General features: G+C 36.0%; 1 protein-coding gene across 3 annotated transcripts in view; it reads right to left on the bottom strand.

The window, feature by feature from the left end:
- Positions 1-215: 215 nt before the first annotated feature.
- The window catches only part of ITGA1 (integrin subunit alpha 1), a 75,198-nt gene continuing 58,499 nt past the window's right edge, over positions 216-16,914 (bottom strand). For 2 of the 3 annotated variants that reach the window (XM_074855813.1, XM_074855811.1), the window contains 10 exons: positions 16,041-16,121; positions 14,180-14,256; positions 13,397-13,486; positions 12,277-12,379; positions 10,644-10,757; positions 8,815-8,919; positions 7,574-7,678; positions 6,620-6,712; positions 4,980-5,096; positions 216-4,210 (listed from right to left, as the gene is read on the bottom strand). In XM_074855813.1, the coding sequence (XP_074711914.1) occupies positions 4,166-4,210; positions 4,980-5,096; positions 6,620-6,712; positions 7,574-7,678; positions 8,815-8,919; positions 10,644-10,757; positions 12,277-12,379; positions 13,397-13,486; positions 14,180-14,256; positions 16,041-16,121 (930 nt within the window). In that variant the 3' untranslated portion in view covers positions 216-4,165. The remainder of the gene's footprint in view (positions 4,211-4,979; positions 5,097-6,619; positions 6,713-7,573; positions 7,679-8,814; positions 8,920-10,643; positions 10,758-12,276; positions 12,380-13,396; positions 13,487-14,179; positions 14,257-16,040; positions 16,122-16,914) is intronic. The other variant, XM_074855812.1, reaches the window with a different exon arrangement.

Below are 16,914 nucleotides of genomic sequence, written 5' to 3' on the forward strand. Positions count from 1 at the left end.
TGTGGCTCTAAGTACAGGATCCATACAATTAATGACATTGTATTTCTGACAGCTTGACCACATTCAAGCTTTCCTTGATGTCACGCTGTGCAAGAATGCTTGTTCCTACAGTAGCTTTCTGTTGACAGGTAGATGGATTTGTCTTTATGTACTGAGATGGCTTTATATTATTTTTTTATCAATGAAAAGCAAACAAACTACAAAGGAGGCTCACCAGACTTTAAATTTTTTTAATCAATGAAACACTTGATATAATTTTACAGGAAAAACAAAATGCTGTGCAGAATGTTGTGATTTTCTTAAAAAGGATGCAAATTCCCTCTTATTCCTATTAAGTGGTATAATTAACAATAGTACATTCTGATTCTCTTGCTCTGATTTTAGGGATCACCATCTATACAATAGTTAATTCAAGAAATTAAAACAATTAGACTATGTGGAACTGATTAGATGAATGTGACCCTAACTCCAGCGTCTCAGTGCTGAGTGAGATGAAAACCCTTGGCTCCAGTTGAAGGTGGATTCCCCTGACTCAAGCTCTGCAGAAGAGGAACATCATGCTCAAAATGATGCAGCACAGGATATGTACTAAAGGGCTCAGGTAAGGGGTCAGGAAAGGTGGGCTGTGTCTGTAGCAAGGGCTCATAATACAGAGCCCTAGAGTGACACCAGACAAGCACAGGAATATAAACAGCAGCCCAGGGAGATTGCTCTAATGTAGATGCTGTTTTCTAAGTCTTCTAAAACTACATATGGGATCAACAGCCTCTAGAACGGCCTCAAATTAAAGTAGGAGTGATGGTTTAAAGCTCTTGCTCCTTTCCAGAGAAGTTCAATGAGACAGAAATGTAGCCTGTCCTTTCCCTCTAAGATTAGTTACTTCAGTGCTGAAGTTAGGAACTGAGCTGGGCCAGACTCCCTCCGCTGCTTAAGTTCTGATTATACACCCAGATTTTTAATTTTTGTATCAGGCTTTTACTTGAATGAAAAAATGTTTAGCTTGTTAGTTATTAGAATCATATTACAACCCTAATATGTCTTTTTATAGGGGACCAAAACAGATTACATGCTGTTCTGATATTTTTTTGTGCCTGCCAAATTTCAGTGAGATGTTCCTGACGTTTGCAATATTGCTTTCAGTAGGGTTTTCTGTTGTATATAATGAAAAGCAGTAAAATACTGCTCTTGCAGTGCTGTGCAGAAAGGCTCTTATGGATAAAAATAGTGATTTTACTAATTTAGCCTGTGTAGTAATAATGTGCTATAGTGCTATCCCCTTTGCATACTTATATTTTAAATAGATATTATAATTGAAAATCTGATAATGACAAACATGAAAAGGAAGAAAGCATCATGACAAAGAGAAAAGCAGTGTGGTTATATGAAGCTTATTACTGTTTTTACAGTGCAAAGCAAGACTAAAAAGAATAGAACACTGATCTGAAACATACTTTGCATTTATAAAATACTTATGTATTTTTGCGTAGTCTTTATCTAGGGAAATAGACTCTTCTATTGACTTACATTTTTTCAGTTAGGCTGATGCTTTAAAATAAGATATGAAATGTCATCGGAAAATTAAAAAGCTCTGGTCAACAGCTTATCATAACTGAAAAGAAACACTTAAAAGTATGTTGCATAAAGATGACGTGCGGCTTGTACAACTTGTGAGTAATCTCATGAAACCGGGAAAAATGACCTCATGGTTAACAAACTGGCTGAATAATAATAAATATAAGTATTTCCTCTGCTACCATGGACTTTCTATGTATGCATTGGTGAGTCACAATTCCTTCATAAGTCTGTTCCTTTACAAAACAATAATAGGATAACAGCACTGCTATGCCTTTACAGAGATACTATAAGGAAAAAAACATTTACAGTTCTGAGGCATTCAGATGCTATAGTGATACGGTGACAAGTGCCATTTAAATCTTTCAAACAAATTGGCAAAATCATACATTTTCTTAAAATAAAACCTGCATTTCATGTGGAACTGAAAACAGCTCTGCAAATATTAATTTATCATCACTGTTCAGCAAATGGATTTTTGCCTTCCTTTGAGGACTATTTAACTGGCATGAGGAATGAAGCTGGGATTCTATCCACAACTCCTCTACATCATTTTTTTGCTTTCATTCAGGTCTTCCTTATGTGCTCAGAACTCACAGCCCTTCAGCGAGGGTGCACTTTCAGGCATGCAGACTAGCACAGCAAGCAAGTCCGCCGACCCGGTGGCTCTCTCAGACTCTTGCAAAGCACAGCCACCCACAGTGTTCCCACGGAGGGCTTTACCCTCTTCTCTGAGTCATGCTGCTACCTTCAGCAGACTGTTGTTGTGAAACAACTACCTTTCCCACAGACACAAGGAGAAATTGTAAACACTTTCAAACTTAATCCCACTTGCTGCATTCACATAAATTTCACCCTTTCCCAATAACTACTCTCTAATTTAGGAACTAAATAGAAGGGACTTAAGAGTGACAGCATCTTTCAGGCAATAAAGCACCTTCCAGCACACTTCCAGAGTTGTAGTTGCCAGCATGTTAAACCCAATCTATGGTCTCTTCTTAAAGAAAAGAAGTCTTTATAAAATATAATACTGCTTTTTAAGCAATTGCTAAAGTCAATGCTAAGTTAAAACCTTTTGGAAAACTGCATTTTTTTTTTTTTTTTTTTTTTTTCATTTCAGTGACATTTGTACCAAGAGGAGGAACAAATTTTCCCGGCTTCCTTGGCAAGGCAAATCTCTTCTGCAAACAAGTACATCTTATAGAATTTAGTATGTCTCCTCAACGTTTTCTGATCTATTGACAATCAATGCCGAGTTGTCTCACGCTGAGGCAATATCACACCTTGCCAGCACACCTCCATTTTCTCATGTTAGTTTTGTGTGGCTGCAAGTAACATAGGAAGCTCTCAAGGACAAGGCATAGCTCAAGAACCCCAGGGAGGGATCCTCGTACAAGGAAGACAAGTGTGTGAAAGAAAAGGAGGAAACTGAATAATCTAAATAGAAAGAAAAAATTTCTTAAAGAAATCTTTTGCTATCTACATTTCAGTGTGTTCTCATATAAACTTTTAATCTTTGACACAAAATAAACATAATTTGTTAAGTGCTTATTTAATATGCAAATTCTTCATCACTTCTTAAACTATAATAAACGTATAATACTAGAAGAAGCTTGCCAGTGCTGAATTTTCTATCTGTGCTCTTTTGTTAATTATCATTTTGTACACTTTAAAGTCATCAGATTAAATAGCTACACAATAAATTTACAGTGACAGTTTATGAAGCACCCTCCTGGCTACTCCAAGATATACAGCAAGAGTCAAACTTTCAGGGTACCTCTAAACATTTTCTGCATAAATATGGATATTTCAATTTGCAGATACAATTGTGCCCCTGCTTATTTGAGTACAATGTGCAATCAGATGGGCTTTTATGTTTTGTGCATATATTTTTAGGCCTGCCAAAAATCTGTTTCAAGTTCAAACAGTTATGTAATTTAATGGATCAATCCTTTATGGTCTGCTTGACCATAAAAATCTCTTTCTTGGAGTATCCTGGGTTCAACTGGACACGTTAAAATGAGCAGAAAGAGAAGTCCAAGGTATTTCAGCAATTTTCACCGAAAATCCTGCAGGTGCTTCTATCTTCTGAATTGTCATTACATCAGTTATCACACAGTATTTGGTGCATTCTCAAAGTCTGCATGTTCTGCTTCATGAACTGACAGTCTGCTTTCACAGAACTGACATACGGAGGAAATTTTGAAAATGATGCTTTTTCTTTTTGAAAATTGTAAGGTGATAAAAGACTGGAATTGCTACATACAAGCTGACTTGTTGCATAATTTGGAATGAAAAATGATTCCTCATACACAGGTATATAAAAATATGATTATGCATTTTCCATATTAAAAAATGTTAGAATCTTTGAACTCACTCTCCAAAAATGAGTAACACTTGAAAGTATGTCCTTGAGTATCACAAAAGGCTATTTTCTTTTGAATCATTCCTTTGCATGTGTTCTTGTTCTGCTCCTTGTTTTTGTAATGCACCAGAGTTTAGAAAACATGGTGACCACTGCGTCTAAGTTTATAATTTTACAGTAATGTTGTTGAGGCAGACCTGAGCAAAAATTTCTGCTTTTTTTTTTTCTTCATTTCTCCATTTTCTTCTTTAGTGGTCTCTTGAAAAATCCAGCCTGCAGAAAAGAAAAAGGTGACTAAGAACTGCTTGAAGCATACAACCCATATTGGTAGCATTCATGCGCTGGTTCTTACTACTATTTTAATACCTCCAGTACAGTAAAAAGTCATTTGATATTTTATCACTGAAGTACAACACTGTTTTTCCTGGAACAGAAAAAACTAGAGAGACGTGTCAGGAAAGGAGACAAAAGGAGTACAGTTAATATATAGTGAGTGATTGCTGAATCATTGTTATGCTCGCATAATGTCAAGGGCTAAAACACTTAATAATATTTGGTACTCAGCTGAATAAATAATACTTTATTTTATACTTGTCAAATTTTTCAAGAGATTATACATGTTGAAATTTATAAACTGTAACCTTCTAACCAAAGTATGAACTAAACATTTAGCTTGGAGAAGAGTGCCCACTTGTGGCAATACTTACACCCCAGGCCTAGCATCTCTTGCAAAGAGAAAACTTGGTTATCAAAGGCCACGTCGAAGCTAATAAAACCCCCCTTTATTAAACTTAGACTCATACTAAAATCTCTTTTCATTTTTCTTGTCATAACATACTGGCAATACAGGTTTCAACTGATTAGCATTGCATGTTACACATCAGAAAAATGTAGTGTTATTAGTTATTTTGTCATTTCTATGAGATTTCTCTCTACTTATTAGATAATATTAGTGTCTGTGAGGTTTTAGTTACAAGAAGGACTCGGCAGAGAATTTAAGCATATTTTTTTATTTTCCTGAAGTCAAGAACATGCAGCTTACCTTCCACAAAGCAAATATAAGCAGTGCAAGAATCAAGAGTCCAGCAAAGATACTCAGGAGGATAACCCATAAGGGGACTGTACCCGGTGGGAGTTCTTTGGAAATCTTAATCATGGTCTGAAAAGTGTTCAGAATGTAAGCAATAAATAAGTTATCCTTTTAAAATATCAACAGAGCACATGACTTTTATCAGTATGCAGTGATTTTCCAGGGTACCACTTCATTCTGAGTACAGGAATTTGTAGGAGCGAATTGAGAAAATAATCTCCAACACGAAACCCTATATTTATGTAATATCTTGCGCTTTTAAAGTGCACTAATTTAACGAGAACCAGCCCTACTACAAGTCTGTAGTTATAAAGGATACAGGACCAAAACCATGAGCAGTTGAAGTGTATGTTAGGGAGTTTCTTTAGTATTTCCTTCATCACTCAATGCCTGCCTCCCTGAAAGGTGGTAGTGATTAACAAGCTTCTAAACCAACTAAATGAAATGTGCAAAAAGCTGTGTAGATACTAATTTGATTTTAAACCAGGCATATTTGGTGTAAACTAAACTGAAATAAGGAATGCTCACATTTAAACAAACATGACCACATAGGAGTTCGAATTATGTTAACTCAAGAATTTATTAGAGACACAACTTTATAATTCAGATTGTCAATTTGAATTATCAAACCAATTGAAGAGCTGAACACTAAACATGCAACTTAAAATTATGTCTTAAAAAAGTTAATTCTGAAATTCCTTGGTTTGTAAAGGCAGCTCTCATTATATGCGAGCCTCTCAGCTCTGTTTTCACTCCTGGATTGAATTTTAACCTATCACTTAAAAGAAATGTCTGGATACAATACCAGCTGTTAGTTGACCTGTGATGTTTGTATTTTGAAAAATATTTTGAACGAGATGTAATTCACATTGAATATTCACATTGCTCTAAATTTTGGGGATGTTAACACAAATAACACATAATAAGACTTTTGCTTAAAAATGTAAATTGTAGTATGTACAAGTTATAACAGAAAAGCAATGCATTAAGCACAATAAACATCTTGGGATAAAAAGTATTAAAGGACAAATAACAATTCTAACAAAATTAAAGAAATTTCTCTTTATACCTGACACCACTATATATATATATATATATAAGTATACAATGTTATATACTTTCTTATCTAAGAAAATGACAGGAACTTCTGACAAATAAAAGATTCTGCTTCACATATATACCCTGGGTAATGAAGTGGAAAGAAAGGATAAATAAATAATGAAGAAAACACAATGTACAAAGTAAGATCACTTCTAAATAACTCAGGACAATTTAAAAAATACTACTGGTTTATTAAAAGAATTTTAATTATGCTTTTAATTTACATAGATGCAGCAAGCATTTATACTGCAGCAGGCAGAAATACTTCAGACAGTACTTCTCATCCAGGTACATTGGTGGGTAATGGGATTTTGCTATCATCATCTCACTATTTCTGACATTTCTACTGTAATATGATATTCCTTTTATTTAGAGTAGGATAACACATTACAACAGGTAACAATCAGTTCACTAGTAATGAATGAAAATGAATGATTCAGTAGCACAATAAATCCTATGAAGAGTAAATCCATGAATTATCGTGTTCTTACCTCCAGTTTTTGATGGTCATTTCTCAAAATCAGTGATGAGTTCTCACTCTTAAGTAATGCTTTCACAACAAGAGTTAAGCTGTGAATACTTGCCTGGAAGAAGAGAAATGGCTATGGTTTATAATTAGTTATTTTGAAGTAGAAAGCTTTGTAGAAACGAGAAGGGTGAAAGCAAACCTTAATGCTAAAGTTTTGGGAGATGCTGAAAAATGTGAAAGTCAGTGGAGCTGCTCATCTGTGTCACCTTCAGCACACACATTACTGCTTACAAGACAGCAGTACAGCTTTGAAAGAGTAGAGAGCAGAGATTTCAGAGGGATATTAATTAATCTGGAATACAATTTTGGCCACAGGGACAGACTCAAGCTTTCTAAAATTCTGCTGTATCTCCCCTTCTGTCCTGTTCTTTTCCAGTGAAAAACAAAGACAGAAAACAGGAACTCAGTATCAGAAATTTATCAACTGAACAAAATAGACCACAGCCTGAACATTGTTGTAACCATCAGACAATACTGAGGTGTTCTCTGAGGTGGACTCTTTCTCCTCTGCTCTTTTTGATCAAAAAATCCTTTCTAGACTTGAGAAAACTTTCCAGATAAAATTTATTTAAAAATTATATGCTTCTATGTACCCCCCCCTTACATCTGCTGCATTAGAATATATGGATAGATAACTAGCTATTAAAAAAAGTACCATCAATGCAGAATAAGCAAGGCGTATCTTCTTACTATGTTTTGAAATTCCTGCTAAGTTCTAAGTACTTACTTTAAGGATAATAAAATGCAGGTAACTTAGTTTTGAGGAAGTTTTAGAATAGCAAGAGAAACAATTTCAAATCCTAGGGGTCTGTGGAGACTTAAGAAAATGAAAGGTAGAACTTTAATACACATTAGAAACATTGGCTTAAGTTTCTTAAACCCAAGAGTATTCTGAATACAAATGGGATTTACTTACTTTTATGATGGTAGGTTTCCATACTCTTAATGAAACATTTACTTGATATATGTCAGATGGGACCAGGGCACAATTAATAGATGCACAGTTGTATGTATCACAGTCCTGTTTAAAAGGCACCATCATGAATTAATAGGAAGAGACTTTTCAGATTACTAAAATAAAAACACCTAAACTACCGTATATACAGATCATAGACTTGTTATGATACCAATACTAAACTGATATTACTGGGGCCTTTTATGTAAAAATGACACTGCAGTATATAAAATGAGTTGAGATATTCATGCTGTGGTAGAATGGACTCAGTTTTTGCAGGCTCACTTAGCCTCGAGGAAGCTCTGTTACTGTAGGTATGTGGCAAAAGGCATCAGCCAAGCTCCTAAAGGATGGACAGCCTGTAACACGAAGTTTTTTCTGCCTTCACACCTGTGAATTTTCTGCAGTGTTGATCCTTTCTAATTGTGGGACACCTGAATCTTTCAAGCAGGGTGGGATGCGTGTGTGAAAATATATGTATCTTCCCAGTATCACTTCCTAGCTGGGAGGGCAGCAGAACTATGTTCAAAGCTTTGGAAACATTTGCTTAGCCTAGACGTCTATCACCTCTGTGAATGACTATGATAAGCATGGCAAAACATTCTTCTCATGGCATGCTTTCATTTGCACCAGAAACTCAACTTGTACCTCTATGCTGAGGAGGTAGTATGACGGTTGTCCCCCAGCATGCCAACATAACTATGGCAGCATAATTACTTTTCAACTAGAGGCTAATCCTTTCCAAATGGGACCATCAATTACATTTCTAGCAGTTGCATTGAAAATCTGTCAGATCAGAGTGCTAGTATTTTCAACTGGATATCTAAAAAAGTTTCAAGGGAGATGAGAAGCTGTTAAAATATTTCTATTAATTACAATGGGAATATAGAAGGTGAAGATTTACTCAGCTGTCAGATGTGCTACTGTTATTTACACATTTTAAAAAAAAACCACCCCAAATTCAGTTCCACATACAGTTTTCTGAAAAGCTATCTTTATGTAGACTAGCTATAGTTTTTATTATAAAATAAAATAAAACTATAGCTAGTCTACATAAAGATAGCTTTTCAGTCTATTAATACAAAGTGAGTTTCCATAGGATACAGTTTGAGAGAAGCTTTTTTATATTTATTGCAGAAGTACTCAGCTCCAAGATCTGGGTTAATATCTGAGATGAATATGTATACCATATCTAGGCTTACCATAATTGTATCCTTTGTGGGTTCTTTTATTTTTGGCAACACAAACGGTTTCCCAGTGCTGATTTTTAAGGGATCTACAGGGTAACTAGTCTGGCAGATGGCATTCTGTTAGCAGAAATACAAATATTATTCTCACTGTCTGAACATGCAATCTATTACAAAAAATGCTCTGGAAACAAGCCAACATTAATAATATTTAATATTTAATAACATTAAGAATTTACTAACAACTAAATGCAATAAAATTGCATATTGCAAGAGTGCAGAATACAAAACTCAGATGGTGTAGGTACTGAAGTATCATTATTCAAACAACAAATGAACTTTTTATGAGACAATTTAACCTAACCTCTATCCAGCTACTTAGACATCTGTAGAAGCAAACAAGAGCTTCCTGCAAGATGATCACTACATGAACCAGCAAGAGTTGGCTATTAGAAGACTTAAATAGCTTTTGAATGGGAATCCACAGAGGTTCTCCCTTAGCAAGCAGACAGGCAGGTTAAGTGCAGGCATTCAGGAGCCTCCCTTGCAGCGCCCAGGGATGGGAAGCAGGTGCTGGAGCACTGGCTGGACCTCCATGGCTCCTTCAAAGGCAGCTGGGAAAGCCTTTAGTGTCTTTGGCGTGGGGAATTTGTTTTTTCAGTCAGGTCGTTCACTTTCAGACTGCTAGCATGAAGAGGATTGCAAATCCCTTTCAGTGGACTTGGGCACACTACTATCACTACAGTGTAGCTAACAGTAGGTGAATTATACCCACAGAAAAAGCACAGATTTATTGAGTTTATGTGCAAACTTGGGTCAAATGTGGTGATTGCCTGGGAATGAAAATAATAGGGGAAGGAATTTGAGAACAGACACAATTTCTTTGTATTCTACACATAGAATATTTTGGGGTTTTTTTGATTATTTTTTGTTTTAAAGTGAGCCTTGAACTTTCATTTAGACCATTTGGTTTATTTTTCAGTGGTGCAACACCTCAAAACTAACTGAAATATTTGGAGAGAGGTGCACATGTGCATGTGTCTCTGAGGGAAAGATTAAAAAAAAAAAAAAAAAGAGGTTTAGGTCACCACTTAGTGATATTTGGGTTCTTCAGCCATCTAGTATATATTGATATAGCTACAGATACATAGATAGACAGACAGACAGACAGATAGATAGGGCTATATTGATAGAGCTCTAGTTTTAGTATGTACAGAGCTCAAATCTTGGGGTTTGCTGGAACTGTGATCTCCTCCAGCTGGTGTGGAGGAGTGAAATGGAAAAACTCAAATGAGGGCTTCAGTGAAGAGCATTTTTAAGACATGACCACCCCTTCAAGATGTCTCAGCACCCCAGAGAAAGAAGAAGCCAGAGGACTGCTACTGCTGGAAAGCAGACGTGCAGGAAGGCTTATTTCAGTGACAGAAAGGACTGAACACGAGATTAAGCTCTAGATGTACACAGCAGGACTACAGCATTTGCAATAAGCATTGCTGACAATGGAGATAATCTGAGACTCAGTAGGCAAAATTATAAAGAAACTCCTGTCATTTATATCTCAGTCTGGACCTCTCATCACTTGGCAATATATCAAATTAACCTTGTTATAGTTCAGTTATTGGTCAACACTGTTTTAAATTTGCTTGTTTCCTTTTAAGAATTTTTTTTTTTGTCTTCTTACGCACATCTGTATATACTCTTAAAATACCAGCATCTTGTATTTTAGACTAAAAGCAGTATCTACCTTGAAGCAAGGCATGATCCCAAATGTTTGCATTTTGCAGTTCCTTACAACAAAAATTTCACATTTAAATTAATCATAAAAATACAAATTCCTAGCTTACTTGGGAATGTGACAATGCAGTAAGGTAGAGAAGAGTGTTCTTGGCTGCTGTTACATTGGGAAACAAGATCTGCAGTGTGAGCTGTGGCATTGGAAAGTGTTCACCTTTTTCAATCTATTAAAAAAATGAAAAATGTTTGATTAGTACTTTCCTTATTTTGTTAGTATTTGATTGTGAGATTTTTTTAATTTCCTGTGCTTTTCTTCTGGTTGGTTTTTTTTTGGTTTTTTTTTTTTTTTTTTTACATTTCCATAGTCAGTTATGCAAAAAGTGGTGTGATGGATTTTTACTTTTTCCCCAAGAACAGCCTACTGTGAATTAGCAAACACATTCTTCTGTGGTCTTGGGTAATACAATGCTCTATTGAAAGAAATCAAATGAACAGGATGAAAGGGACCATCTTGACATAAATTCCTTCTTGTTATCTTGTTTACTGCATCATCTTACCATCTGGGACTTCTGTCTAAGGTCATTTATTTCAATTTTTAATAAAGACCCCAAAATACTTTAACATGGGAGAGAAGCCACTGTACTAGTGGTTACTCCTGCTAGTTCCTCCTGAGGTGTGCTTAGGCAACAGCCCTCCTCCTCACCTGCTCCTTTCCCCTGTTTTCCCTGAGAAGATCACAGGACATATCCGTAAGCTGCTGCTCTTTCTGAACAGGCCTGCTGTGGCCAAGGATGGAGAAAATGCCTAGGTGGAATTGCTGGCAGGGAAATTGGTGATTCTATCTCTGAAGTGGACAAGCTTAATAAATACTGAAGAACCTGTTTAACTTCTTTCTTCCAACTACTCATTTGTAATAAGCTGCTTGCAGAGATGAGTTTTGCTTACGAGATCATAAATTTTATGCTCTGCAGTCCACCAGCTGTTACATTCAAAAAGCAAAGGTTTTAAAATGAGATAAATAAAGTCTTAAACATCCAGAAAAGCTTTGAGATTACTGAATTTGAAGTTTTAGACTAAAAAAAAGTAGCTGAGTAAAACATTGTAGGTGGGCTAAAAAATAGAAAAAAACCCTTTGCCATTGCTATTTAGTGAGAGCAAGAACTTTCCCATGACCCATTTTTTAGACAGAAGTTGATTCAGAGACTTATCCTTTTTATATGGGACCCTTGTTCAGCTTTGGATTTTACACTGGGAAACAAGGATGCTCTCAAGACAAGTAAAATCAGTCCTACTACAATTCGAGGATGGGCTTCTAGTCCATTAAATATCTTTTCCAAGTGATTTTAGTTTGCAGTATTTATTTCATTAGGAAGACAACATTCTTGGAGCATGGCATTTGTCTTTTTCAAAGCTGACTGGATTTTGGTAATATCTGTTCTAAACTGCAATGAATTAGGTCAAGTTGTCATTTACTAGAGCATGCTTTCTTTCCCCTGCTGAGGGTAGCAGCTCTAAACCCCACCAGAACTACTTTGCAGGGACTGACCACTCATAACCTCTGACTCACCTTATTTTGAAGCAAGCAAGCAAAAAATTGTGTTAAACACAAAATACCCATGTAGGAGCTTTAACATATTGCATAGCTGGTATTTAGGTAATATGCTATCACATTAAATGATTCAAACCAAATAAAAAAAAAAATTAAGCCAGTAACTATATCACACAGTTTTAATTGTTTCTTACCCTATAATGTAGAGTAACTTCATCCCCAATCTGCTCTGTTGTGTTAATAGCAGTAGGGACAGTATCATTTGCTGCAATTATAACATGGTGCTCTTTGAAAACACTGTAGGTTAAAAAAAAAACCACAAAAAAACCCCAATAAGCACACAAACATCATAAAAACTCTAGTAGTTAATAATACAGGTCTCTTCATTATTTCATGAATCCCCCAGGACTAGTCTTTCAATTAAGACTGCACTGCTACTTCCACTGAAGTTCAACTCATTCATTTTCTGAGTAGTACTTACTTTTTATTATGTACATTTAAAATGTTTTGTTCAGACAAAACTACAAAATGATCAAATATTGTTCCTAAAAATAATACATCAGGGCCTGATTTTGCTGTTCTTATTCTAGCTGTGCTGTCCCTTGTATTGCCATGTGAAACAGGCAGGGTCCTATAAAAGACAGAATCAAGTAAAAAGAGAACAAAACCAGCATATTCTAAATTCAACATTATTCCCTATGGGACAAACAAAGGTTGGATTTGAACCATGAAATGCATCCAAAATGAATTTGACTTAATTATTTACACCTGTGCACCATGCAGTGTATTCTACTGATAGTATTTATAATGTTTTTCAGGGATGGAATTTAACTGAATTCTAGCTATTTCTGAAAATAAAGTGTACTACAAGACCTGCATTAAAGTTTATGTTTGAATTTATAAAAACAAACCCCTGAGAATCTAAAACTGAGGTTAATATTTGAAGCTGGAAATCAAACACCACACCATGCGATACTATAGTGATACAAACTCATGGCCGTGAGGAAGCTGGAAGTACCTGAAAATGCCTTTGAATGGCTAAAGTACAAGAATCAACAAAGCTGCTGTTGTACTTGCAAACTGCAGATCAAATTTAAATAGATAAAACAGAAATACAGCAAGATAGGGACAGTAACTGCTTCATTATTTCATGTAACTGCTCTTTTCAATGAAGCCTATGCTTCCTGTTCATGATACTAGAATCTGTCATCTGTAGATAATGAGCACAGTTCAACAACAAAACAATACTATATTCTCTTTGAACACCTACTATTTACTATGCTAGCAAATAAAAGTACAGAGAAGCATCAATACCTTACGAATATTAATCCTACTTCGTATTTTACTGGAATTGTAATGTGTCCTCTGTTGTCATTCAAGGTCTCAGGTGGTTCTTCACTGTCACTAAAGTAAAACAACATATGCCACTCATATAAGACAATACAGATGCAACACAACTCCTAGTGGGAAGGAATCTTAAGAAACTGAAATACTTACAGCTCTGGCTATGAAAACACACTACTCATTTCCAGTTAATTACTATCTCCTAAAAATAAATTCAAAAGACTATTTTCGGTAACTAAAAAGTTGAGTCCTGCACCAGTCCCAGCTCAGAAATGCATCTTTTTTAAAATTACAGACCGCAGTGGACTGAACGAAAATGGACCAAGTAGGGGCCACTACTCTCATACCATCCCTGGATTTTGCAGGGACAGCAAACACTGAGAGCAAGTGCATTCCTTTATCACAGACAACATCTGCAATGCTCTTGCTCTTTGAAGGCCAGACCTTTTTGTTTAGCATAAACTGTGGTTCATGCTAAAGTATGCAGTAATTTTGTAAGAGAAGAAACCTTTTTGGAAGGTAAAACTACTGGAAATTATGACTCATTTGCGACTTTCAGGTTTTAGAGAGAAAAAGCTATTTATTTAGTCCACTGCTGGACTGAGTATATCTGTAAAGCTGACAGCTCTACAGATTGTTTAACCACTTCTGAGTCAGAAAAGACATCCTTGTTTTACTATGGAACACAAAGATATAAAGCTTTCTAAGAAAAAAAAAAAATCAGAAGGTAAACAAGTAATGATTGCAACTAACCTTGTTGCATATACATGAACAGTAGCATTTTCCAGGAGATATGATGCATTGAATTGGAATGATATTTTGAAGGAAATCTGTTTAGAGAAATACATTACACATTTTAAAAGGGAAAAAAAAAGAAATAAAAGCACACTAATAAGGTTTGACCTGATGAAAAATGAGCAAATTTTTACTATTTTTATCTATCGAATCCTTATTTACATTTTAACACTTTTCTATGAATGAAACCACTTCTTTGAATTTGTCCCAACCAAGACAGAAATCTAATAATTATCACTTATTAAACAGAAGCCTCAAATTTTCAGAACTGAGAAGCCTCAGTAAAACTTATTACAATACATAGCAAAATAATTCTTAATAGAAACCAACTGGTCTTGCAATCAATTTATCAAAACCATTTTTTCTCTAATGAGAGAAAACAAACAAAGCTTCAAAAGCCTGGCAATTACAATGTGGATGAGCTGTTTATAGAAGGCTGCTGGAATCACACTTAATATATACTAAAACACCTAGTATACCAAACAGAAATATTTACAATTTAAATAAATGACTACTAGTTCCCACAAAATCCCCTACTCATTATAACTAGGGCAAATCTATCACAATTTGACACTATACAACATTTGGGAACACTCTCCCAAACATGTCCCTCTCTACATCCTGACACATCAGGGTAATTTTATAAGAAGCAAAAATTTTACTATTTGTTACTGTAAAGGATTTTTCAGCTCAGACTTTTATTTTTCCTTTAATGTGTATAAATCCTTATTACAAAGTGACCCAGAGAATGTTGTCTTGGATATTTTTTCATATTTATAAAAGAGCCAGGAAGAGGCTTTAAAAAGGAATGTGTTAGGGATGCTTTTCAGTGAATCAGAAATGTCTGAATGCAAAGGAGAGTATAAAATTTCTAAATTTAGGGATCTATAGCTACAGCCAAACTAACAATCAAAGCATGAAAGGAAAATGAGAAAAATCCAGGAAAGCTGGGAATGGAGCATTGTGGGCACTGGCATTGTGTTGTATGCTTATTTGGCTGCAAGAAAGCAACAAGCTGACTTAATTTCTACAGGTCCAAGACGCAAGCTGGAGCGTGTATGTGGGAGACAATGTAAGAGGACATCTCTAGTGATCCTCCCTCTCATGCATCTGCAACAAAGACCTGATATGACAGAGGAATGGACAAGAAACTGCCAGGAAAGACAGCTGGTCTTATTTGCATGCAATTTCGTATTTCACAATTCAATATCAGAACTATTTAAGTGAGGCTTAGATGCATATTTTCAAAGGCTTAGTTTAGCTAAAGGTCCCTCTCTATTCCAGCAGTTGATACAGATTTATCACGGGAGCTGTTCAAGCTGGAGCTTGATTTCAAGTGGACTGCTTGCTGGAAAGGCCTCTCACTCCCCGTTTGGCAGATCCTGGTTAGCGTTTCCACATACCAGCTTATTCTCTTTTCAACCAGCTGAGTAAATTTTATATACAAAATAACTAGAGGCGTAGGCTCCAACCTGTGGAAAGCCACAGTATCTAATGTCTTACCTGTACATCCTAACCAATATCCTACACACCTGGAGACAGACCCTTCTGGCCAGATGGGCCACTTGCCTGACAGTGTCAAGGATGGCAATATGCACCTATTACTACCCCACATACCAAAGCTGACTGCCCAGGTACTGAAGATCTGATGTTTTCCTATCTGGTTCAAGTGCAGTTCGTGACAAGGATAGCTTGAGAAATGTGCATGGACGGGTTTTGGATTGAACACAAGAGAAAAGAAATACAGAGGTGATAGGGACTGCCCTGGCCTTAGAAAAACATGAAGCAAGGAGAACTTGCATGCAGGGGGACTTTTTACCTCTTCTGCAGGTTTGAGAAATGGATATCCCACTTTACAGGTGATGTTGTGATTAGATTCACAGCTATCTTTCTGTATATCCTAAAGGAAGAAGAAAGTGAAATCATGGCCTTGTGCAAACTCTAAATTCTGACTAAGCATCAAGGGCCTGTTGAACATATATACCATTGCTGTTTTTCATCATCAAAACATTGTAAGAGTCAAAGCCTTAATTGAACTGGGACAACAATAGGAAGCCACAACTTCTGTAAAACAATTTCCACCTATGGACATCTACTTCAATTAGTTGTCATTATTCCCTTCCAGTGAAAGTGCTTGTAACATTAGCAATTATATAAAAACTGGACATCATGCAAATTAGTCATGGGGTCTAGCAGATCAACATATGTGTAAGTACACAGTTTTTCATGTAACTTTGTAAATGTATTCCTAACGTGGCAATAAAAGTGACATTGTTGTCACAGGGTCAGCCAAAGTGATATGGATCCCTGACTTCTCCTAATGTGCAACATCAGGACTGTCGATAGTAAGCAAATTTCTTCTAATGTTTCCCACCTGAAATGGAAATGCTGTCTGAGGTAGAGATAAGTAAGGCACTGATCTATGCTTCCCTACCAAGAGAGTGTTTTCTCTATACATGTGCAAAAGGAGAATTCTAGAGGTTCAGGAGCTGTACGGACAATAACAAAGCACTTCTGGCTCTACAGATGTACAGACGATTCATGGTGCTGACGTTCATCTAAGATGCAGGCACTTACTGCCTAAGTGTCATTGTGAAACTCACGTCTCAAGTTAACGGAGGCTAGGCAAGAGTCCACTCAGGTCAAAGTAAATATACTGTTTTAGAGGGGTAAGTGAGTACAGAACTCCCAGG

Source organism: Strix uralensis, chromosome Z (genome assembly GCF_047716275.1).
Source record: "Strix uralensis isolate ZFMK-TIS-50842 chromosome Z, bStrUra1, whole genome shotgun sequence".
Taxonomy (NCBI): Eukaryota; Metazoa; Chordata; class Aves; order Strigiformes; family Strigidae; genus Strix; species Strix uralensis.